This window comes from Mugil cephalus, chromosome 6 (genome assembly GCF_022458985.1).
Source record: "Mugil cephalus isolate CIBA_MC_2020 chromosome 6, CIBA_Mcephalus_1.1, whole genome shotgun sequence".
In the NCBI taxonomy this organism is placed as follows: Eukaryota; Metazoa; Chordata; class Actinopteri; order Mugiliformes; family Mugilidae; genus Mugil; species Mugil cephalus.
Window position 1 is genome coordinate 12,566,963 of NC_061775.1, and position 25,401 is coordinate 12,592,363.

General features: G+C 40.8%; 1 protein-coding gene, 1 long non-coding RNA gene and 1 other non-coding gene across 3 annotated transcripts; 1 reads left to right on the forward strand and 2 right to left on the reverse strand.

Moving 5' to 3' along the window:
* Nucleotides 1-459: 459 nt before the first annotated feature.
* Nucleotides 460-532, reverse strand: trnam-cau. The gene has a single exon. It is a non-coding gene; the product is annotated as a tRNA-Met (tRNA).
* Nucleotides 533-11,401: 10,869 nt separating this feature from the next.
* Nucleotides 11,402-18,241, reverse strand: LOC125009602. The gene is made up of 2 exons (XR_007112961.1): nt 17,621-18,241; nt 11,402-12,116 (listed from the first exon to the last, which is right to left on the reverse strand). It is a non-coding gene; the product is annotated as an uncharacterized LOC125009602 (long non-coding RNA).
* A 1,462-nt stretch (nt 18,242-19,703) lies between these two features.
* Nucleotides 19,704-21,812, forward strand: sox14 (SRY-box transcription factor 14). Its single transcript, XM_047586121.1, has one exon. The coding sequence runs from the start codon at nt 20,233-20,235 to the stop codon at nt 20,944-20,946; it is 714 nt and encodes a 237-aa protein (XP_047442077.1). The 5' UTR covers nt 19,704-20,232; the 3' UTR covers nt 20,947-21,812.
* Nucleotides 21,813-25,401: the final 3,589 nt, after the last annotated feature.

Below are 25,401 nucleotides of genomic sequence, written 5' to 3' on the forward strand. Positions count from 1 at the left end.
AGGCTGTTTAAAAAAAATGTTAACATTTAGTTAAATGTGTCGAACAGTGACAGTTTAGAAATTACACTGCAAATATATGGCGAACTTAAGTTAATTATGATTATGTTTCACTTTCAACTTTATTTGATGTCAGTAAATGGCTCAAAGTCCTGCAGTGAGGCATTATTGATGTTTGTGTTATTTACTTTTTCTTACTGATTCATTCATGTTTGTCTTATTGTAGCATTTCAGTTGCTGACCCAGAAATAATCATGATCAGTGAGATACTTTTTGGTGTTTTTCAAAATAAATGACAAAAATATTATTTTAGGGTTTTTGTTGTTTATTTTATTTAATTGCACAGGACTCCAAAGTTAAAGTACATGTAATGCTTTTTTTTTTTTTTGAGTAGTGTGCATTAGAGATGCGATATACAGAATGAAATAACCTTTATTTGTCCCACAAATTTCACAAAACATGTGCCCCGTGTGAGGCTCGAACTCACAACCTTCAGATTATGAGACTGACGCGCTGCCTACTGCGCCAACGAGGCTGTAAAAGCATGAGTTATGTATATATATTGTTCTATACATAATGTATATAACATGATACATGATGTGTATATATGATGAGATGGCTCCTTACTACAGGGTTGAAAGTTTTGTGTTTTTGAATTGTTGTGTCTGATGTTCCTCACTTCCATTAAGATACTATATTTTTTTTTTTTTAATTTTTAAAATTGAAAAATGAAATACCAAATAAAATAAAATGCATTGTGGAGCGTTTAGTTGGCCGACCCCCTGCTTAATAGAAAAAAGTAATTGCTGCTGGTCTGGTTTTGAAAATATTCACATTACCACTCCAACACAGCCAGTAAGTAGAGTTCTCATTTCTCACAACTAAACCTCTGACTTTTAGCTAAATGAAAACCATACTATTCAAAAGGTGAGACAACACTGGTGCACTTTTGTGTCTTTATTCGAACCGAATTCTCTCAGATACGTGGCAAGTTAATGACATTTACATGTGGTGTTAGGACACGCGCAAAGTGCATGACTTTTAAGCGGCTGTGCCGGTTCTCGGACGGCAAAACAGGCCGTGTTTACACGTGGCGAGGAGGAACATTAGTCAGGTCGGAACAAATAAGTTGTTTACTAAAAAAAAGATATATATATATCTGTTGGATTGGGTTGATTTTCAAAAGCCAAATGGCAATTAATCCTCTGCACCACACACAAAGGGCCGCTGCAGGCAGTAACCTGGTAAGCACCTGTGATATAGCTGCAGTCTCTTTGTGCACACAGTGTGTTTGAAGGTTACTGCCAAATCATAACATGAGCAAAACTACGGTGCTGTGTTTGAAGCCCGTCTTAACTCTGTCTCGTTGCGTGAGACGTGGTGAGGAGACGAGGCGTCTTTGATTACCTTAAAAACGTCAATAATTCTTTGCGTTCGTTGTTGTCTCAGGCGCGTTACTGTGAAGTCCCTTTTGGGGGTTGAACATGAACATGGTGGTTGTGAACAGATTCTCCCAGTGGATTGTAGAGAGAGATGCATCATCGCCTACTAGAAGTCAAGGCTGCGGTGTGGCCCATTTTTTTATTTATTTTTTTCCCTGCTGCTCGTTTATACCTTGACATTTCTGAGGGAACTGTGATACATTTTACTCCACTATATGCCGCAACTTTCTAAATAATTGTGAGCACTTTATAAAAATGTGACACCTTGAAATGAGCCGCTCTGCATGTAGAGAACCGACAGCACTTAAGAATAAAAAGACGTGAGCTTGCATTGTAGGATATTTACATTTCAATACTTGTAATTATAAGGCACTTCCACCTGTGAAGGTTTTTATGTGTCTCTGAGCTTTAATACGATGAGAATGATTCATGCACACGCTCTCAGAGCAGACTCGGTGCAAAAACTTTTCCCTTTTTACCCAAAGTCCACTTACAGTACGAGAACATAATTGATATGAGTAGGCCGTGCTCCAGCTCATGCACACGAAGACTCCTTTGACAGAGCGTGATGAATAAGCTATATTTACTCCACATTAGGTTAATTACCATCATTTGTAACAAATATACCGAGCAGGAATTCATCTGGCTTCAAAGCAAATGCCTGATCCTGTGAGGTCCTGACTAAATGTGAGTCATCTGTCACTCCCCAAGTTTATAAATCAGTCGTTGGACATGGAAGTATCTTCACACCTGTATCTGGAATGAGAAGCACTGATGGCACTCTGGCTTGTTCCATCTTCAGCTTCTAATTATTTATTGATTGATTTTGTACAGTCACCTTAGACGGACATAAATACGCGGGATTATTTACCGGACCAATACATGATTGTAATAGAAATTTCGGTTAAATTAAATCTCAACTATGCCTTACATTTTCTTTTGGGTTTCTTGAAAGGCTTCTTACTTTCATTTCCATCTTCATTTCAGCTACATTTTTCATAGAGTTTTTTTTCTATTATTATCATTATTATTGTAAATTTTTTTAATCAAAATATCAAACATTATTTGTCACCAATTACACCACAACATGACATTCTGTACACCAGTTTCACAAGAATGCCTGTGAACTCGCGAAGGTTAATCGATGTAATCAAGTTTTTCCGAGACTCGGTCCAAAATTCATCCCAGGCTTTGGCAACTCTCTGTGATGCCAGCTACATTTCCCTCACTCCCTTTTTTTTTTTTTTTTTTTTGTCAAAGCAACATGAAACAAACCAGAGAGCAAGCAATTTTATTGTTCAGTGGTATCTTTAATTGTGATGAAAAAGGATTATGTAGATTTCTGTAAGCCGCCCTGACAAGACATATTTCAAAGTGAATAGGCCATAGAACAGGAATATGTGTCAGTGGTGGAGGCTTAGTGGAACGTCTTCTCAATAATAGGGTAATCCTGGAGTCTAGGGATCCCTCATTTACCCTCTCATCCGAGAGATGATGTGCACTGGTCTCCAATTATAGCCCATGGTGTCTTTAAAGACAAAGGAAAGGACTCAGTCTGTGTGACTAAATGTCATAAAGATATTGCTTTTATCTTAATTACTCTGTCCAGTAGTATGGAGCAGCCTTACCAAACAAAAAGTGATCTTTGTTCCAGACTAACCAATATGTAGCACTGCTCTGTAATGCGCCGTAGTTCAAATACATTACAGTGAAGTAACAGACCAGCCTGTTGTAGCTAGACTTAGTTCCTTTCGTAATATTTAGCTTTAGAATGGGATGGTCCTGCAACCAAATAGAGCCATGTTCTTGTAAAAATATTCAACAGCAGAGGATTATTTTGCTATTGGATGGTTTAATCGAACACTATTATAATCTAAGCATTAATCGTTTTTTTTTTTTTTTTTTTCCCCAGTGTTCATGCTTTTGCATCTCAAAATGGCACACTTGAAGTGAGGTCAGGTTAGATCCTGTTGCAGGTCTCCATGTGAGAAAAACAAACAACCCGCTAAGCCGTTTAGCCGCAATTATTTCAAGTCTCGATGCGATAGTCCACCAGAACGTGCACCGAAACAAGCTGCAGGGAGGCCGTATGAGGCGCGGGCTGTTTCAGCCCTCTAAAGCGTACAAAGGGTTGCAAAACAAAGAATGAATGGGCCTGTGTGATTTGTGAAAGGATAAACAAAAACTAAAACTAATTTGCTGCTGGAGGTCAGCATCCCAAATGCATATTCAGAGTGCTGGGTGTTGCCATAAATTCACAGCAGTCACAGTCATTTATAAACCTGAATGGGCAATTTCGCAGCGAATCTGCAGAGAAAGGGGACATGAAAAGTTGTGAAGAATTGATGACGGACTCTTTGAGAGTGAGCGAGATAAAATTGACCATGAAATCCGGAGCTTGGAATTAAATTGGCTGGAAGAAGAGGAGGGGAGAAAGGTGTGAGGCGTGATCACAAAGGCACTTGTCTTTGTGATCACGCCAAGGTTAATTTGCACATCAGTTAAATGCATAATTAAATAGAAGATCCGTTTCGCCAAAGGAAAGCCTACCGAGGAGGAATGTAGTAAATAACTGAGCCGGTGATTTGTGTTGGGTTTGGCATTTCACTGAGTGCTCCTCCGCACGCCATTCATTGTGTTCATATACTGTATGTCATTTACAATAAACTGTATGTCATTGTTTACTCGAGGCAACGGCGTTTCATTTTTAGAATAAAACAATAGAGGAATCGACACTAGGAACCGAGAGGAATGATTGGTTGTGCTCGACCGCATGAGGTTGGGTCATGGAAGAAAAATAAAATATCATGTTGATATGCAATACATACACAGATGATGGTAAGCTACAGGCACATTTTACATTTAGAGCATAGGTCTTCAACAGGGGGTTCGTGGAGGCAAAGTCTTTGGTTGATTAGACATTTTTATATCTATATATACAGTGGGGAAAATAAGTATTTGATCCCCTGCTGAATTTGTAAGTTTGCCCACTTCCATAGAAATGATCAGACTCTGGTTTTTATGGTTGTTTACTGGTTATGGGTATAGACAGAATATCAGTCGAAAATGCATAAAAAACACACAATCTAAAAGTTATAAATTGTTATGTATTTTATTAAGGGAAATAAGTATTTGATCCCCAAGCACAACACAAGACAGTACTTTGTAGAGAAACCTTTGTTGGCAAGCACAACGATGAGACGTTTCTTGTAGTTGGTCACCAGGTTTGCACACAGCGCAGGGGGGATTTTGGCCCATTCATCTTTACAGACAGTCTCTAAATCCTTCAAGTTTCTTGGCTGCCTCTTGGAAACTCGGAGCTTCAGCTCCCTCCACAGTTTTTCGATCGGGTTAAGGTCTGGAGACTGACTAGGCCACTCCATGACCTTAATATGCTTCTTCTTGAGCCACTCCTTTGTTGTCCTGGCAGTATGTTTTGGGTCATTGTCATGTTGGAAAACCCACCCACGAGGCATCTTCAGTGTTCTTGCTGAGGAAAGAAGGTTTTTGTCCAAGATGTTACAGTACATGGCTGCATTCATTGGCCCCATAATGCGGTGAAGTTGCCCTGTACCCTTTGCTGAAAAACAGCCCCAAAACATGATGTTTCCACCTCCATGCTTAACCGTGGGTATGGTGTTCTTTGGGTCATACTCACGTTTTTTCATCCTCCAAACACGGCGGGTCGAGTTAATGCCAAATAGCTCAACTTTGGTTTCGTCAGACCACAGCACTTTCTCCCAAGCCTTCTCTGAGTCATTTAGATGTTCACTGGCAAACTTAAGGCGGGCCTGTACATGTGCCTTCTTGAGCAGGGGGACCTTGCGGGCACTGCAAGAGTTCAATCCATAACGGCGCAGTGTGTTGCCAACTGTTTTCTTGGTGACGGAGGTCCCAACTGCTTCCAGATCATTAACAAGCTCCTGCCGTGTTGTTTTAGACTGCTCCCTCACCTTTCTCATCATCATCCTCACTCCATGAGGCGAGATTTTGCGGGGAGCTCCAGACCGAGGACAGTTGATGGTCCTTTTATGGGTCTTCCACTTGCGAATAATGGCACCAATAGTTGTCACCTTCTCACCAAGCCTTTTGCTGATGGTTTTGTAACCTATACCAGCCTTGTGCAGGTCTACAATCTTGTCCCTGACATCTTTTGACAGCTCTTTGGTCTTGCCCATGGTGCTGTAGAAGTTGGAATGTAAGAAACTGATTCTTAGAGCAGGTGTGCTTTATATACATGACGAGTTAAGATCAGGAGTATTGGTAATTAGTTGACTGAGCATAGCTGTGTGCCACATGCGCACCAGCCAATCTGTAGGAGCCTGAATTCTAAGTGAATTGTTGGGGATCAAATACTTATTTCCCTTAATAAAATACATAACAATTTATAACTTTTAGATTGTGTGTTTTTTATGCATTTTCGATTGATATTCTGTCTATACCCATAACCAGTAAACAACCATAAAAACCAGAGTCTGATCATTTCTATGGAAGTGGGCAAACTTACAAATTCAGCAGGGGATCAAATACTTATTTCCCCCACTGTATATAGAGAGAGAGAGACATTGTTTTTGTTCCCACATATTTAAATTTCTTTAAATACATATTAGAATGAATCAGACATATTTTAGTAAAGGTTAAATGATAAAAACGATAATAAAAATAGTAGTAATATAGTATTTATAAATAGCACTAGAGTACATACAGTCCCTACTGAATCTCTCCATCAGTTTGAGGGTCATTGGCCTGAAAAACGTTAAAAAGCCCGATTTCGAGTTACTGCTGGTTCTTTGCCAACGAAGAAGACGATCATTTTGTCTTCACGAATTTTGACCTCACCTCGAGATAGACGAGGATATGTTAAAGACGAGAAATTAGACGTGTAACTTTAATATGTTACACAATATTTCATTGTGGATTGATAATATTGTCACTTTACGCTTGACAAGTGACTGTTTCTTTTCCTTTTTCAAGTCTTTCTGCGTCAGTCAACCTGATAAAACTTGGTTTAGGCGACCAAATTCTAGCTTCAGTCACCCGTAACGTGAACGCACCACTAGGAACATACACTTAGTTGAGATGGTAAAGGTCAACGGAACGTCCTCAAAATGACAGAAACACACTGACATTGATCAAGCAACATCAATAACAACCAATCACCAAAGCTGTTTCGGTATCATCCGGAACTATTACGACTTGATGGACGTGACACACGGGGAGAGATGGAGCAGTATCAGCAACAAGTAGACTGAGTCATATTGAGGCCATGAGGACACTCCACGTCTCTGTCTTTAAACTGATCCTTCAAGCAACGCTAAGAAATCTGGATCACGTTTTCTTCCCCCACTAGAAATTTTTCAGTGTGTTATTGTTGTCTCAGTTGTAGGGTAAAAGTAAAGGTTTCATTTTCCGCCTTTCAAGCACCGACTGGTTTCCATCTCCGTCGATACAGTCATAAAAGCCACTCGAAGAAACTTGAAACTTCCTTGAGACATCGGATCAATCGGAGCAATATAGCTCTTCTTTTAGTCAAGGTTATAATGAAAGTTTTTAAAACTCTGCCTTCCCGGGGTATTCAGCGGCTCCGGCTTTCATCAGTTTAAAAATCTATGGCATGCTTTAAAAAAAAAAAAAAAAAAAAACACACACTATTATAACTGTGCCCTTTGCAGTGATTGCTGCATTGTTGTATTACGGTTTTGAATTGGAGGCAGGTCCAGCTCTTAAACAGAATGGTTTCAATGATTCACACTGAGGTGTAATACCTTTTTACCTGCACAACTTTTTTCTGCTACAAATATTTTTGTTACCTCACAATTTCAATGGAATTATTTGTGACTCAAGCTCATAAAATGGACTCTGTCAAGGTTTGGCCTTTTGTCGCTGACTCCGCTCTGATTTCTGTTTTGTTTTCGCCAACTCCATTTGTCTCAGGCCGGCCACTCCCATCTGTGCTTCCTTCCCGCCTTTCTGCTCACCTGTTGTCAGTTTGGTAGCTATTGTAACGTACACACCAGCAGGTCACCATTACTCATAGCCAGGTTTGTCCGTGGGCGTTTCTCAGAATAACTTTGTGTCTGCGCTTGTGTTTTTGTCGTGCTGCCAGTGTCCTGTTCCATTTTAAACAATGCAACTGACCATTTCCAAGTACTCGCATGTATTCTTCCTTTTTTTATCGAGGCTAACTGGTCGGTAACTGGAGTTGGTACAGCCAGGTTACCCAGAATGCATTTTACCTTAGTTTTCTGCCATTCTGTGTGTTTAGTGCCCTTTGACTATCATCCAGTGTCCTGTTCTTACAGTTGATTGGATCTTAATTTTTATTTTTAACCTTGCCTGTACTTTTGATTTGCTTACATCCTGCTTGGTTTTTGCCTCTTGTGTCGTACGCTGACAGGATAGATTATCAATAAGTACATCAAAATGAATACATCTACGATGCATTTAACACTTCAAGCTATTTTGGTGGCCACTGACCTACAGCCTGTGTCTGCATGTGTTGAACCATTCTGGCTAAATGCGGCCAAAGGAAGAGGATGAAATGTTGGGTTGCCCAGTGGATTGTTGGAGAGAACAAATGTGATATACACAGTCACCAAAGCAGAATAAAATTACCGCAGAAGTAATATTTCCTCCGAACGCCATAGTGACGATCTACGTTACAAGAATGTGGTACAAATAAAATGTGGACAAATAATAAACAGTGTAAAGACAAGTAATGCTTGGACACTTAATTAATAATAATAATAATGATGAAATATATTGGTTATGGTATTTTATCCGGAAATAAGCAGATTTCAGACATTTATGATCAGCTGATCATCATTTAAACATTACTATAAAGGACTAAAATGACACTTTTGTTCACTGGACTCTTATGAAAAGGAACAAGACAGAATAGCTTGACGGCTTTTAAAAGACAGGGAATTTCCATCTCTTGTGTTTGTCTGGTGAGTTTTACAGGTTCTGCACAACTGGTAATTTTACTTTTCCTCCCTCTAATTTAGTCATTGACAATTAAAACTTAATGTGTTATGTCACCACCAGAAACCAGACTCTACTTTGTGTTGCTTCCTTTATAGTCTGTAGGAACTTATATAAACAGGACTAGACTCTCCCCTTAAATGTATTGTAAAGTTTAATCATTTTACAGTTTTAGTAGTCGTGAGTAACAGTGAGTAACCAGGCATGCACAAGCTTTTCTGACCCTGATGTATAGTCACATCCCTCTCTTGTGCAGGAGATAAGGCTGTGTCATTGGTTTATTGGTCACCAACAGTGGAAAGTTGTCCCAGTGACCCAAGGAACCCCAAAAGTCTCAGTCCACTCAATATCAGTGATCTGAGGCTTATTTCATTGCTGCTTTGTTTTGGAAAATGGTATTTATTGGGGTTTTAACTGGTAGTCAGGACCTTCAGGTGGCTCCTGCTGTTTAACTCTGTCTACAGACCCTGTCCTGAATAGAGCCACTGTTTTAAGAGTCTAGTTTTAATGCTGATAGTATCTCAGTCTATTTGTAAGAATTCAGCTGAGGGATGCTGTAAACAGGATATAAATGGAAGGGTTCTGCTGGGAAACATTTGGACCTGGCATTCATGTGGATGTACCACCCACCTAGACCAGACCACGCACCCCCAACCCCATAGCTATGACACTCCTTGATGGCAGCAGACGTCCCCAGCAGGACGCAGCCTTGACTGTGGGGTGAACTTGAACAAGCCTGATACACAGAGGCCTCTCCCCTCAACCCACATGACACTTTAGGCCCCGCTATTCTGCTTCCAGACACCACTGGACACCCTCAGTAGGTCCACTTCCATTTTCTGATGAACTGTCGCACAAGGGGGACATACACAATATTAGGAACAATATTAGGAACATGATATGCCTGACCTGTGTATATTGAATTGAAGTCACTTTAATTTTAATTGTTTGCTTGCAGGTATTTATGGTAAAGTACTAGAAATCTTCTGATTGGCTGGTAACTGACCGACACATTGTAGCTGTAGCATAAATGTTTTAAAATGATTAAGATTTAATATTTAATATTATTAGATATTTAGTGTGTTTTGACGACAGAAATAACTAAAACACACACACACAAATAACAGAATAGCATTGGGATTAAAGCAGCCAATATTTCCTATAAAACATATAAAACAAAACATACATATATTTCTTATATTTAAGAAATTGATCCTATTCTGTAGTCCTCCAGTAGCACCAGCCTGTACCGTTCAGATGGGGCAGAGGCCGAGATGGGGCGATATATCAAACCAACTTATCCGAGATTGCTCAATTCAAACGCGGGGCGTTCGATTGAGAATAAAAATCAACCTTCTCATTAACATGAGACGCCATCTACATCAAAGTCACTTCCTCGACTATGTCACTTGAAAGGGTCTGGTTAGGACCAGGCTGCAATCCGTTGCCCGGGGAGGCCCTTTGTGCATCATGGTAATAGAGAACAAAGAAGGCCAAAACCTTATGCTATTAAAATAGATTCACCAAAACCAATTGTAGTATATTAGCTTGGAAATGACACGGAGGAAATGACGAGGGTTTTTAGCAGCAGACGGAGTTTCCCCATACCATGAAATTTGTATGCTTGGCTACTAAGAAAACAATTCTTGCTGGTACGTTGAGCAGCCTTCCTGTTTTCACAGAGAAAGTGACACTGGGAGAGTGAGCGAGTGTGAAGCTTCTTTAATTGCCTTCGGTCACCCACAACGTTGAACCGGAGCGCCACGCAGCTTAGCAAAGGAACCGGGCAGAGGGCCTGATAGATATTTTATCGCCCAAGTTAACGGTTAATGAATTCCCAAAGTGAAATCTGTCACTTCAAAAATAAAGAGGAAGGCAAATTAAAGGGAGATAGAGAGAGACAGGGGAAGAAAGGGACTGGAGAGGGTGACACAGTTTTAAAATGCCCTATCTTTCGGCCATCCCCGTTTTTCAATGGAATAAAGAAAACTCAGCCTCTTTCTTCTCGTCTTTTCTTCCTCCACTTCTTTTCTCTCCCTCCCATCCTCCTATCTCTCACACCGCTTTTCTCTGAAAAATTCTCATGAATGATTTATATGTGTCTTGTTATCAGCAGCGATTTCTATAGACCCCAACGCATTCACCAAGACATTTGTGGCGTAATTGTTAATTTTAATGCCATAATGGCTTCAGATGGGAGCTCTGATTAGACATTTATTACACAATTAAATGAAACATACTCAAGAATCACAAAAGCCTTCCGTAATTATTTCAGGCCATTAATAAAATGGGCATTAAATTATATTGGACACAAAAGAGAAGTGAAATAGATTTCCATTAGAGCAATAGAGGCAGAGAGGGGGTAATAGATCCTGCCTGAATTCACTCTGAAATTAATTGTTGCCCAGCCTATTTCCACACACAGTGGAATAAATGAATGAGAAAAGAGAGGAAGAGAAGAACGAGTTGGTGGCCGAGAGTGAGGGGAGGGGGTTACATTAAGAGCCTCTGATAAAAACCTTTTGTTTGACGCACTACAATGGACCCTCAATTCGAGAGAGAGAGGGAGAGTCAGACCAATTTCAATCTTAGTCCACCCCTCCAGAGTTCTGACTCGAGGTTATATCCTCTTTTCAAGTTTGGTTTTGCTTTTGAATAAACAGCTATCAAAGATCTACCTGCCAATGCACATACCCAAATGTGAACTTAATGAGAAGTAACGTGTGGGGATCAAAGCCAGCCACCTGCTGGTTTTTTAAAAAAAAAAAAAAAAGAAAGTGTCATAAATGACAGGAAATCAATCTTTTCTTTGATTAACAAATGACCTGCTGCCGCGTCCAAAGCCGGACCGGCTGACGGCGAGTCGCCCTGCAGCTTGCAACACGATATAGGTCAAGTTGGGGAGATTAAGAAATCGCTGTGATTCAATCAAAGTCTTCTAGAGAGACTCGTTATGGGAGGATACGCAAAGGAGTGCGATGTAGCTTAAATGAACTGTGAAGTCAAAAAAAAAAAAAAGGGGGCGCTTTTACAATGGAGCAAATTTATTTTCCCCGTTTGTGAACAGTAAGATTATGACAGTTAAAACACATCAAAGCCCCAACGTATGGCAGAGACTTTCTGAAACCGTTTCCAGTGGGAGCTCTAAATTGAACCGCCTTTTGAACTACTGGTCTCTTGAGATCTTCTGTAAAAAGAAAAAAGTGTAAAAAGAAATGGAAACTGATATCTCGGAAGGCTACGGCAGATCATTCAACAAAAATTAATTAATCATTCACTGATACAGATATGTAGAATTGTATTTTTTTTTCTCTCTCTCCTTCTCTCTCCATCAATCTGCCTGGCTTCAAAAAGCTCTTACATTCTTTAACTGTGTCTTCTTCATTAGCGCACATTTGCATTGGCTCCACTTTTGATTTTACAGTAACTACAGTGCAGCCTAGGAGCAGCTGCGTTTTTTTCCCCCCTCAAAGTACATGTTTTCCTACTTCGTAATTCAGGATGCATGAGCCTGTAAGCAAAACAGAGGAGAGAAGGGGGGAAAAAATGTGCAATTGGACGCTGATTGAGGCTGAGACGATCCACGCAGACTGGATGGATTGGCGATTTTCAAATTCAATTTTTGAATTCACCTGACTCACGGCAGCATGTCTTGCAGGTTCTGGTCCCAGATCAGTGGAGGCACTCGTGCTCCTGCGTTGAAAGATACAAATGAAAAAAAAAAAAGAAAAAAAAAGGCTCTGTTTAAATAAAAGACTATTCGCAGTAATGAAATGAATACGTCTGTGGGATGTTTAGGATGAGCTGCACTTTATTGACTCTTAATGTGTGGTAGTCTGGTGGTAGCCGCCCACCAGAACGTGCTCTCCTAACAAAGGCTGCAATTGCGTTACCTCTGGGTCTCCACACTCCTATAGAACCACAAAATCCAATTAATCAAAACATTATATTTCATAAAGTGCTGTATTTATATATAAAAAAGGGGAAGGATTTTCCAATAATTAAAAAGGACTGACGGAGCCTGAATGCCAATGCTGAGCATGCACTCCAACAGACAAATTACACCCACTGATGAGATATGGCTCGCGGCTATAATGAGAGGTAATGAGTGAGTATAAATGTGTCATAGGTGTTATCAGGAACATTTTACTTAAAAGGTTATAAAACAGCTGCTATTTAATTTGAGAATGCCCCCAAATACAAAATGTAACGTTAATGAAATGAGCAGTGATGGGGGAGAGTCAGAGACATCAGAGTCCTGTACATCATCATCTTGTTAGCCGTGATGATATTTTGTAATGAATTTTACCTCAAGGCCTACTTGACATTAAGAAAGCTGAGCTTTCTCCAAATCTTCTTTTTTTTTTTTTTTTTTTTAAGAATATTACTATTAAGAATATTACTGAAATAAACATCACATTATCAGGATTTTGAGAGAGTTGAGTTGTTCAAGTTAGCAAGAACTTCTTCATGGACTATGTGGAGTTTTTCACAATAGGCAGAGTTATGCTAAAAGGTCTTGTGTTTATTTGGTGGTTTTCTGTGTATCGCAGGCCCAAACACACATCTACCCATTCGTCCACACGAGTGCACAAGCATTCACACTCGGATATTTGAACGTTCGTGCGCCTACAGTCAGAAGTGTGCACTTGAAACTGGGAGCGACTTAGGCCTCAGCCTCTTCTACTGCTTCCTCTACGTTAATTAACCCTGGAGCATCACATTTAGCAGAGTTATAGTTCAGGTTCAGTAGCGTCATTGTTCACCGTGTTTTGTTTTGTTTTTGTTTTTTTTTTTTCGTTTTCTCATTGCTAGTTTTGAATAGGTGAAACTAATATGACTTTTCTTTTCTGGAGTTTTACACATCTTGGTCTTACTTTGTGACAAAAGAGCTGTACTTTAAAAAAAAAAAAATTCAGGAATTAACCTCATATTGGAAATCTGGCTGGTGGTTAAGAGCTGCATCGATCAGACATAACATTATGACCACTTTCCTAATATTGTGTAGGTCTCCATTGTTTCTCCAAAACAGCTGTGACTCATCAGTGAATGGACATGGGCCCTCTGAGGGTGTCCTGTTGTGTCTAGAAACAATATGTGGTCAGTGGGTTACTTTGGGTCCCCTGTAGATCAGACTTATTCCGGTGCATCCCACAGATACTTGATCAGTTTAGGATCTAGTGAATTTGGAGGCCAGGTCGACACCTTGTGCAGTTTTTCATATTTTTTTTGAGTTGTTCCTAAACCTTTTTTGTTCCTGTGAGAGGCTGCGTCCTGCTGGGGAGTGTCATTACTACGGGGTGGGGGGTGCCTGGTCTGGTTTAGTGGGGCGCTACACGTCTAAGTAACATCCACATGGATGCCAGGTGCAAAAGTTTCCCATCAGAACATTGCATTGTCACAAGATGGTTGATTTGCTGCTCCTGTCAGTGGTCGTAATGTTATGCCTGACTGGTGCATACCTTCTGCTGTGGACCCCAGTGTAGCGCAGGTCTGCTGATTCCTACGGGACGTTTTGTTCTCTGGTACCACAGCACTATGGAGCCTGACTGACAATGTGATCCCATATTCTTTTCTTTCTTCTTTTCTGAAGAGAAGCCTCCAGGGAACATAAGGGAGAGATATACATCTTTGTTTCATGACATGTGACAGCAGAGTCCATTTCTGAACATCCTATAGCAGCAGATGGCACTCTGAAGGTCCTTGTCAAATTGTCCCCACCGGCTACAGGACGGAGGAAAAGGTGTGTGGGGTCAGATTAGCAAAAGAATTAGCTGAAGATCTAGAAGAAGACTAGGAGACCTGTGTTGGATCCAGTTGACGCTGTTGCTGTTAGAAAACATGGCTGATCACGGTTTTATGTGTTGAAGTGCGTAATATCAGTAGGATACGATACGAGGGTTGGAAAAGGGGACACATTCAAGAAGAGAACATACTCAGTTCTTTAATGAGGCTGGAAAAATGCTCTTCTTTGCCTAGTGTCTTCGCTGGAGTTGTTATTTGGAAGGGTACATTAGTCATTGGATGAATGAATGAAAAGACCAGGCCAAATAATTCCCCAGCATGTTTCTTACTTTGCTGGTGAAAACCAGGATGTTAGACTCAGTACTTCTGTTCTTCCCGAGTCTCCTGGGCCTCAGTGGTTTCCGATTTCAAACTTTATTGTTTGGCAGTTTTGAAACAACAACAGCTGAAGTCATTGATATCCAAACACAGGTTTCTAGATTTGTAGAGCTGTACTGATAAACAAGCACCAGAGAACAGGTGCGGCGTATTTTTATGCTTCGGGAGTTCTTTGATGCTTCTGAATATTTGCTGAGTCACAGGAGGACGTAGCGACGTGATAAACGTCCAAACAAAACGGCTTAGTGGAGCTTCTTTTGTGAATGGTCGTGGTGACTGTTTGGGCCTACACACACGCCCTTCAGTAATCTTTTAAATCCCTAGGACTTGAATCAAATGATTTCACTGTAGGACCCGGCATCGGTCACGCTTCCCATGACCCCTCCAGTGATGTGATCGAGAAGCCTAAAGACTGGCGGTCTATCATTTTAGCCGAAACGACCTCAGCCCTGAAGTAGAAACGCATCGTGGTTGACATCAGTCGCCATAGCAACAGCCAACAACAACTGCAAAAGTTAAACAAAATGTAGGGCGTGAAGCCGTGTCTGAACAATGTGTGTGCGTGTACAGTATGCACACATTTTCATATGATGTTATTGTTTAGTCGTGGTTCAGATTCTCAATTATACAGGGTAAATCTTATCTAGTCAGTCACAGTCTCATGCGATCCCCCTGCAAAGAAGGTTGCTTCTAAATGAGTTTTTTTTTTCTCTTAATGAAGGTCAGGAGAGAGTCACATCTTTCCTTTTGTGATAATTTATCCCTATCTCCTGTTATCTCTGTTTTGCCCCTTTAATCCTAATTGTATTGTATAATTGTGTGATGTGGACCTCGTGGTCTTTGAAGTGTTGGCCCTATCCTTTCATTATTACCTGATGCCTTGAACCTCTGTTAATTTTTTTTTCCCTGCTCTGTTCTGTATTATCCAGTGTTGCGGAATAAAAGACGGAGAGCAGCCTGAGTTAAGTAATTTTAATTTTTTTCTCAAGTCCAATTCCTCTAGGCCCACCTTACTGAGAAATAATTTCACCACAAAGATATGATTTATATGGGTCTTATTTGTAATGTAGTCTGCGTGTCCACAATGCCTCTCAAATGCGGCCCATTGCTGTTTTGATTGTGTCTCAGTGATTGGTACTTGTGAAGGATTAATGTCAGCATATCTACAGAATTTTGCACAGTTTTAGAATTGCTTCTATAAAAGCCAAAGAAAGCCCATTTTGTGTTTAACACCGCAAGATTAATTCTAATAATTCATGTGTACCTGCACATTTTGCGCCATCGCCATGGACAAAAGCCTTGACCGTGAAACCCTCAGTATTTCAGCATATCGAGGTTCAAATGAGGGTGATGGAACATTTTGTGTGTAAACATAACAGAAAAACAGGCTCACTGCGGCTATTAAATGTTTTCACGTTCATGATTTGACCCTTTGAGGAATCTGCACGCATGACATCTGGATAAATTCCAATGAATTGTACGATACTTTTGAACATTACTCCTACTTTCGGCGTCTCTGTGTTGGGTGAAAGTTAAAGTGTAGCGCGTAAATTTAAAATGAAGTGGAAGTCAATGTAGATGGGGCAAACAACAGAAGGAAACAAAACTGTAAATGGTACTGGCTAATTACTGGCACTATGTGGCCGGTAGCTACTGCATGGTTTCTGGGTTGATCTAAGCACAAGGTCAGCTATCGTTAGTTTAATTTGTTAAATTAAATGCAATAATACAAAAGACCGTGCTTTAAACCATGTCATATCCAACATGTAGGTTAGACTTAATCTCATACTGATGTAAGGGGACAGGCCTACATCCTGCTACATAAAATGTGTGAGTGTGTGTGTTTGCAGTTATTATTTTTTCTATAATTTAGTCTGTTAGTCCCGAATGTGGTTCAACAGGAGTTCTTCCGCACTGGTAGAAAAAAAAAAATAGGCTTAGGAATGCTGAGGGAAAAAAAAAATAAAGTTGGAAAAGTTGTAGACCATGTGAGTTGTCTCGGTTTCTAACATTTTATTTATTTTTTTGGTCACAGAGAACCATCACTAAACAGGATGGAAATACAATAAAAGGCATTGAAATGTCAACCCTGGCTTTTAAGAGTTTTTGAGGGAAGGACGCAAGTGTGCAGTAAAGAAAACCTCTTTACCGCTTCAGCACCATGGACAGTTACGGTAGGGGAGCTTACCTCAATGCTCTCCACGGGAGCCCAAGTTGGCTAATAGGCTCTCCGTGTGTCAGGCCGCTCCCCATTCACTTTTTAAGACGAGATGGATGGACATGTGTCCTTAGATAATCCTAGTTTTGTGTGTGTGCGCGCGTGCGCCAGTGCTGGATTGTGTTTGTGGGCGACTCGGAAGTTGCTGTTTACTACACTGAAAGTAACAATTAAGATTCATAATAGTTGGAAATAAACTTTCACCTCAGGTCCATTTTAGAACGATTTAACAGACGGGTAGGTGCGTTGAGTTCACTTTAAATGTCTTTTTTAGACATACAGATAGATCTATATATTCATAATATTAACCCCTTTTTCTAAAAATGTCTTTGTCGTGATAATCAAATCGGTTCACATTTCTAGATGCCTGAAGTTTGGAGAGCAGGTAGCTACACGGTGACGCGCATCCAGGTGCTATTTTATTTATTAATTCTATATTTACATTTTTTTTACATTATTGTCAGTAGCACGTATATTACGGCTGCATTTAAGAAAACTGAAGAGAAACCGCGGACGGAAATAATAATCATCTCAATCCTTGACAAATCCAAACCTATTGCATTTCTCATTATCCCGTCAAATTGTCGAGGGAACTTTCAGGCGCGCGTTTATTAGACAATCAGTTTTTGAATAAGAAACATAGCTGACTTCTCCCTCGTGAGTAGGAGGCTCAGCCCCTAAAATAATTTCCTGTTATCTAATTCATTGATCTCAAAATGAAGCCTAAGCCGGTGTGAGTATGCGGCAGCCTAAACGCTATGTCAAATTGCATGCGCTGTTCTGCGGAAGATAGCATAACACAATTTAAAACTTCAATGCAAGCCAGAATATACAGCGCAAACATGCAGTATACTACCTCGTGGTCGCAGATGAGCATCACAGGGACATAGCCTGCCGATTGGGAGGATTTGAGGAGTTGTTTATTTTATTTTCAGGCATCCAGTCGGCGCTTGCATTGGGATTTAAAAAAAGAAGAAAAAAAAAGAAAGAAAGAACAAGTCGAGGGCGTCCTGAGCTGATTGGTCTCTGGGTCGGCGATCTTTCTCCTAAAAACAGGAATTTTTAACGATAATTTCAAGGTTTAGTTAAGAAAGATATGATGGAAATCTTCCCGTTGCAAGCTGCCGATTGACGCATGCGTGTGTGAGGAGACGGGGAGCGGAGAGAGAGCGTGAGAAAGAGACACAGATGGGATGGAATATGGGAATATCAGAGGCAGAGGAATAAACTCCACGTTGACCAATTTTGAGTCCACAAAAAAATAAAATAAATAAATAAAATAAACAAATAAAACATGAGTTTGGCTTTTTGTCTTAGACCAGTTAGTACAGAAAATATAACCTCCAGGTATTGTGCACACATATCAGTGGGTTTTCCTGTAAAGTATTTGATTTATTTAATCATCCTGACATATTGTAAATGTAAGTGACATTGTGGTGACGCGTTAAAGAAGCCAGAATCGTCTTATTTGTGTAACGCAGCCTACACGGTGGAGAGAAGGGGAAGATGATGAGATGTGGCACAGCAGCACAGCACCCGCGTGTGGGAAATGTGCTAGTGCGCGCGGGGATGTCAAAGACTATACCTCAAATAAATGTATATCCAGTCATTTTGACCGTGGTGTGTGTGGTGTGTGGGTGGGTTTGGGGAAAGGGGGGGTGCAAAAGAGGGGAAAAAAATCATCTGTCTGCCTTTCGTTTAATAATCACAGCTGAAGGAATCATATATCACGCACATTAGCCCGAGGGCTATTAGGCAGTGGTCCTCATTGAAATTTGCATTTTAAAACGATCACTCCGCGCCTCCCTAAAACCGCACTGTCAAATTGATGTGAACTAATGCAACAATTACAGACTCACAATGACGTCTTTTCCACGCGCTTGCAGTTGATGTAATATTTTCTCGCTGTTTGTAATTCTGTCGCAGCGTAGTTGAACTTTGCTCATATAGGTTCACTGTATCGACGGCACGCGCGGGCCTTAAAAAAAAAAAAAAAAAAAAAAAGTGCACGCGCTAGTGCCGGTGTGTAGGCCTATTCGCTCGCTCGCGCGTGTTTGTTTGCCGGCCTCTGTTTATTTTTCGGTACTCTGGAGAAAATGCTACAATATTGTAAATGGTTCTTGCCGAAACTAAATTTAAAGTTTTTGTGCGCGCTTTGTTTGTGATGTCGTTTTAATGTGTGTAACAATAATGAGAGCCGCTGAAGGGGTTAAACCGCGCTGAAGTGTCCTTGAGCAAGACGTTGAAGCATTGCCAGGTAGAAAGGCTGCCATATTGGAAGTATAACAATAAGTATAGTATAGTGTAATAATAATAGGCCCACGTGCTATTATCATTGTTATTTGTATTGTGATTAGATACTATTGTTATAGTTAGTAGGCTATTAATACCACTTGTCTTAATAAATAAGCTACAAAAATAAATAAATAAATGTCGAGATAAATGCTTTTAATTCCGTGTACATAAATGTATATCTGCTAGGCCGTGTGTTTTTTTTGGGGGGGGGGGGGGACAACCCTTTCCAAAGTGCTCCTTTGCATTTTTGTGTAATGCTGTCGGCCAGCAGTAAATTGGTTGCACGGTATAGTCACCTCTCCTGGATTGAAGTCAGGTCTTAACTGGAAAAGAGGTTGAAGGTCCATGTTTGTTGCGATTCATTACATTAAATGGAATCTGGTAGGGATCCAGAGTATTACCCCCTCCACGCGCACACACACGTATACACACACACACACACACACACACACACACACACACCCCTCTTTCGTTATTTCCTTTTTCCTCTTTCTTCTTCTTCTTCCACTACCGCCCGCTCTTTGTTTATGTTGTAGCGTACATATATTTTTTCGTGAAGGTATTATAATAGCCGGTCTCCGTGCTGATTGGGCGCTCAGGTTGGTGAGTGAACGCCCTGCAGATTATGTCAGATTGCGTGCAGAAACCAAACCAGCCCAGCCTTTGAACTTCACCGCTTTTGGCTCGTATTCACGCTCTTCCGCTCATTTCCAAGCCAGGTGCTTGACGACGAACCTCAGAGAGAGAGAGCGAGAGAGAGGGAGAGAGAGAGAGAGAGAGGGAGAGAGTGTGTGTGTGTGACAGAAAAAAAATAACACTGAACACTTTTACGACTCCTGCAAACTGACTGCGGAACATCGCTTTCACCTTTGTGGATTTTTTTTTAACGTGTGTGCATCTCTCATGTGTTTTTTCCGTATTGCTCGCCGCAGGTCTGACACAGAGTTGTAACTGGACTTAAGCGAGCGCGCGTCGGTGTTTTAACTCTGGGAAAAAACCAAGCCGGGCGCTGGATTTTTTCTTTTCTTTTCTTTTCCTTTTCGCCGTTTTTCCAGACTCCCGATATCCCAGACGTGGCATGACTGGCATCTACACAGGTGAATAGTTTCCCTTTCCTCCCGACAAGAACTTTTCCTCGTCATTAACGTTGGGGATAAAAGTGCGGTTTTTAAGATGTCGAAGCCCGCCGATCATATCAAGAGACCCATGAACGCGTTCATGGTTTGGTCCCGGGGCCAGAGAAGGAAAATGGCACAGGAGAATCCCAAAATGCACAACTCGGAGATCAGCAAAAGACTGGGCGCCGAGTGGAAGCTGCTGTCGGAGTCTGAGAAGAGACCCTACATCGACGAGGCCAAGAGGCTTCGGGCTCAGCACATGAAGGAGCACCCCGACTACAAGTACAGACCCAGGCGCAAACCCAAAAACCTGCTGAAGAAGGACCGCTACGTTTTCCCTCTTCCTTACCTCGGGGACACCGACCACTTGAAGGGACTTCCCGTGTCGGCCGCGGACTCTCTCTTGAGCTCGGAGAAAGCCAGAGCGTTTCTGCCGCCGACGTCCGCCCCGTACTCTTTCCTCGACCCGAGCCAGTTCAGCTCCAGCGCCATCCAGAAGATGACAGAGATGCCCCACACGTTGAGCACCAGCACTTTGCCGTACGCGTCCTCCTTGGGATACCAGAACGGCGCGTTCGGCACCCTTGGGTGCCCCAGTCAGCACACCCACACCCACCCGTCGCCCACAAACCCGGGCTATGTCGTCCCGTGTAACTGCACAGCCTGGTCAACGTCAAGTTTACAGCCCCCGGTGGCCTACATACTTTTTCCAGGTATGACCAAGACTGGGATAGACCCATACTCATCCGCACACGCCACTGCCATGTAACCCTCAAGACACTTTTCCTCTTTTTAATTCACTTGAATACTGAAATGCATGTAAATATATTACGGACGGTGCGCCCCATTAAAAAGGCATGAACAGTGTTAACTGCCTTGGACTTGTTATGGCAAAAAAATAAATAAAAATAAAAATGATTAAAAAAAAAAGAAACTTTTCCAGAAATCCAACAAGTTCCTGCCTGAGCAAAGGAGCTGGAGTTTGGTGTAAAGGATGGAGCCCTGTGAACTGTAAGAAATGTAAATGTTATAATGTTTATGGCAACCAGCAAAGGAGGCCTTTAACTTTATTTATTGTGTACATTTCAATGCTGATATGCTGATTTGTGTTGATTATTGATAGGCTTCTCTTTATTTTGAAAATTTGGCTTGCACAATTAGCGTTCATATTTCCTGTATAGGTCTAAGTCGTCTACATTTTGGCAATTTTATGATGATGTTCTGGATATAGGGTCAAAATCAGGACATGTAGGCTGGATTATATACGGGTTATATTGTTTATATTTATCATCGACAACAACAAAGAAAAAAAAACTGGCACATAAAACTAGACGGTCTATATAAGATGACAAAAAGGAGAAAAAACCCATCTACATCCAAATGTTTCATTTTGCATTTTTCCTGTGGTTTAGTGCTGATATAGTCACACGCGTCATTTGAGTTTGGTTTTCGTTTTTTGAGGATAACTTCTATTTGAATTCAAGGAGTTCTATGTGTATTTTCTATCTAAGATGGTAATTTAAAACCTGTCATGTTATGGAAAGGATACTGTATCTAGAAGGTTGATACCTCCTGCTCTTTGTTCAAGTGCTGAGCAAAGACGTTTCGAATAAAGACAATCTGTCTTCAACCATACCAATTTCCTGTTTGTAGGTTATTGAGACGACAGAGAGAATATAATATTGTGTAGGTGACGCCGGGGCGATCAAAATGCGTCATCTTAATTTAAGTAGGACTTTTAAAGTGATGATAATAATAGTTATAATAGAAATAATTCTCTAAAAGGCTTTGTGACAATTTTCTAAAATTCAGATATTAGACCAGAGCTAATCGATAGTGTTGATAGGCTAAAGATCGGACTAGAACAATAACGACAAAATCAATGCTCTTTTTTTTTTTGTTTTGTTTGTTTGTTTTACAAATGGGTCTTTTTTTGACGCTGTCAAGCTCATTCACTGCGACTCAACAGGGCTAAATGACCTCCTTCTAATTTCATTCTATTTGTTTGGATTGATCTTTATTACAGAAGCAGAGTTGAGGCATGTTGAGCGGTGCAGCGTGGTGAAGGTGTGTTTTTCTGACACTGGGATGAACCGGTTTTTGATGTTTGACAGTTCAGGAGAGGCCTCCCCGGAGGGATTCCGCCCGTCCGACTTGTCTGACTGCTTAATCACCTCAAGGAGGTGCTTAATTATAGGTTCGACTAATGGAACACGCTGAATGCGATGTGATTTATTTTTTTCGTGCAACTTTCTGGCTGCCTGTTAAGCAGCCCACCGCTTGCGCTTGGCTGCAGCGCGGTTTTAAACGTCTGTGCGTGTGTGTGTGTTCTGCTGCAGCAGCCAAAAAAACCCCGCTAAACCCCTTTATCACCGAGCCATCCACACGTGTTTAGACCTGTGCGAACTTGTGAATGAAATAGGCTCGACTGTTATTAGGATATTAGGAGAATGAACGCAGCTTTGGAACCATTAGAAAAACAAAACGCACACACACGCGGAGGAATTAAAGCAGCATTTCCGCGTCAATCCATCGCGGGGCTTTCTTCTTCTTCTCTTAATGGAGGATGGATCTGCGGGCCGTGTGTGTGTGTATGTGTGTGTAGCTGGTCCATATTAATGCTGTAGTATTAATTAAAAAAAAAAAAATCATTCCACATCCAAATTGTTTACTTATCTGCCAGGAACATATGTGGAGAGAAGTTACCATTCTGCACTGTTGCCCAAGGTGCAATTCAATCCTGGGGAAGCGGTGGGGGGAGGAAGGGGGGAAAAGGGAGGGAGGAAAAAGGGGGTGGGGGGGCAGATTTTTATGACAGACTTAGTCCTTATCTGGAGCTGTAAATTAGGGTGATACTTCATTGAACCGAATGTGAAGTTTTACATCAAGCCCCTAAAGCGCCCTAATTCAACTTTGAAATGAGACAATTATAATTACTTTCAGGAGCGGCCGCAGACCGGGGTACCCAGCCCGTACACACGGTTCTACCTTTTATATTTAGACGTTGCTTCTGTCTTTTATTTCAAGTTTTGCCGAGTGGGATTCACTCACTACCTGTAATTATCCAACTTAGTCACGGAAATTGACTGCGGTTACAACGCCCCGAAATAAATAACGATAAACGGCATCTGAGAGGGATAATGGGAGGGAAATTATGATTTGAAATTATAGGAGGGGGGAAAGGGTGCGTGCGTGCGTGCGTGCGTGTGTGTGTGTGTGTGTGTGTGTGTGTGTGTGTGTGTATGTGCGTGTGTTCAAATCTCTCATCCCCCCTTGACGTTTTTATTGGAGCACAACAGAGAGAATTCAATCTGCCTTATCTCTCCAGGACTCCTTTTCAGCGCGAGATCAGAGGAAAAAGGAGAGGATAATTGTTCTTTATTTTATTTAATTTAACGCGACAGCCAGCGCTTTTAGGTCATTTATATGCTTCATTTAGTGATAAAAGTCAATGAGGAGGGGAAACACCGAGTAAAGCAGGCGCTTTGACTTCCTTTTTTATTATTATTTGACTCCCTCCACATCACTTAAGAAACTGTAAAACACACGAAACTAAAATAGGACGTAGGAAGGGAGAGGAGAGGGTTGGACTTTTTTTTTTTTTTTAATTAAAAGCCATGGGTCATTTACATTATTGTGTTTTAATGTTACCCTGAAATCATCTGCGGTAAATGGAGTTTAGTGGCTGTTGAGAATGTGGTTTTGTATTTCCGCTGCTAATTTCCTAAATCAAAAGAAAAAAGAAAAAAAAAAACCCTGAAGGAGAGTTTAAAGATGATGAGGATGATGATGCCACTGTCGTTATTGATGCTTCTCCTCAAGATGATGATGATGATGAGAGAAGAAGAAGAAAAGATGCCACACATACCAAAATGCAGTCTTTAATTTAATATTTTAATTTATTTATTTATTTCATCTTATTTTATTTTAATTTGTTTTGAGTCAAATCGAGATTTACGCAATATATTCTCATCTTTGAGGGGGGCTGGGTTGTGTTAAAACTGATCTCATTCCACATTAAATATTGTCTCCGAAAGACCAAAAAAAAAAAAATCATCACTAGCTAAATCCTAGTCTATCTAAAATTGAATCTGGGATACCATTCTGACGGGAGAAAAAGTAAAAACGTACAGTTGTTGTTTGAAGACGCGGGGGCTTGAATTTGGGGGTCCCTGAATTCTCATTTGAAAGAAATGAAAAAAAAAAAAATGAAATGGCGAACGAGCTGATAAAGAAGAAGGGAAAAAAGGAGGGGTGAGCTGAGAGAAAAGGAATCATGCCACGGTTGTTTAATGCGCTGCGCCAGTAGGAAAAGTGATTTACACCAAGACTTTATTCCTCCCGACGGATGTGATGACAGCGCGTGTCCTCTTTTTATATTTATCATTATCAATAATAAGAGGAATATTTATCGAACGCGCTCTCGCATATTTTCCACGCACATGCATGTATGTGGGCCTGTGAGGTCAGTTCTCTGGAGCCCCATCGGATGATGAACGCGTTGACCGGATGCGATGGTTCACCCGTGCACCCGTCATGTTCAGTTTCATTTTTGTGCGGAAAAGTTAATTGTGCACATTTTGCTAGTTATTTTCCAGCAGCCCTCATTTTATTTTGCACGTTGCAACTTTCCTGCGGGTTTTCAGGTCCTTGAAAGCCGCTCTGAATTTCACTTTATTGCTTTTTTTTTTAAAAAAAAAAGGAAGAAGAAAGAAAAATAATGCTACATTTCGCAGGAACTGTCTCAAATTAAAACTTGTACAAGTAAACACATTTTCTACATACTTAAAAATTTAATAATAGGCTATTATTTGTTAAGATAATAGATATTCAAGATATTCAATATTGAATTGAATATATCAGATAATAATATAAATCCAGACGCCTGAAAAGTGGCTCAACTTTTATTTAGTTGACTGTAATGATGTTGTTGGTCTAAGCATAGACATCACTGTGTGTTACTAAATACCGCCCCTCACTGATGCCAGTGTGTGGCACTGATCATTGATGTCAGTATGTTCTTAGTAGATTTTAATCACTTGACTTAATCAGATTTAGTAGTGTATATATACATATTACAGGTTACATATTTCGGGGGGTGGGAGCCTCAAACAAGAAACATGATCTAATGATTGGAGGAAAATCGTTGCAGAATTTAGCCTTTTTTGGATGAAAAGCTGCCCTGTGTCTTATTTTAACGCTTGCGACCTCTTATTTATTTTAT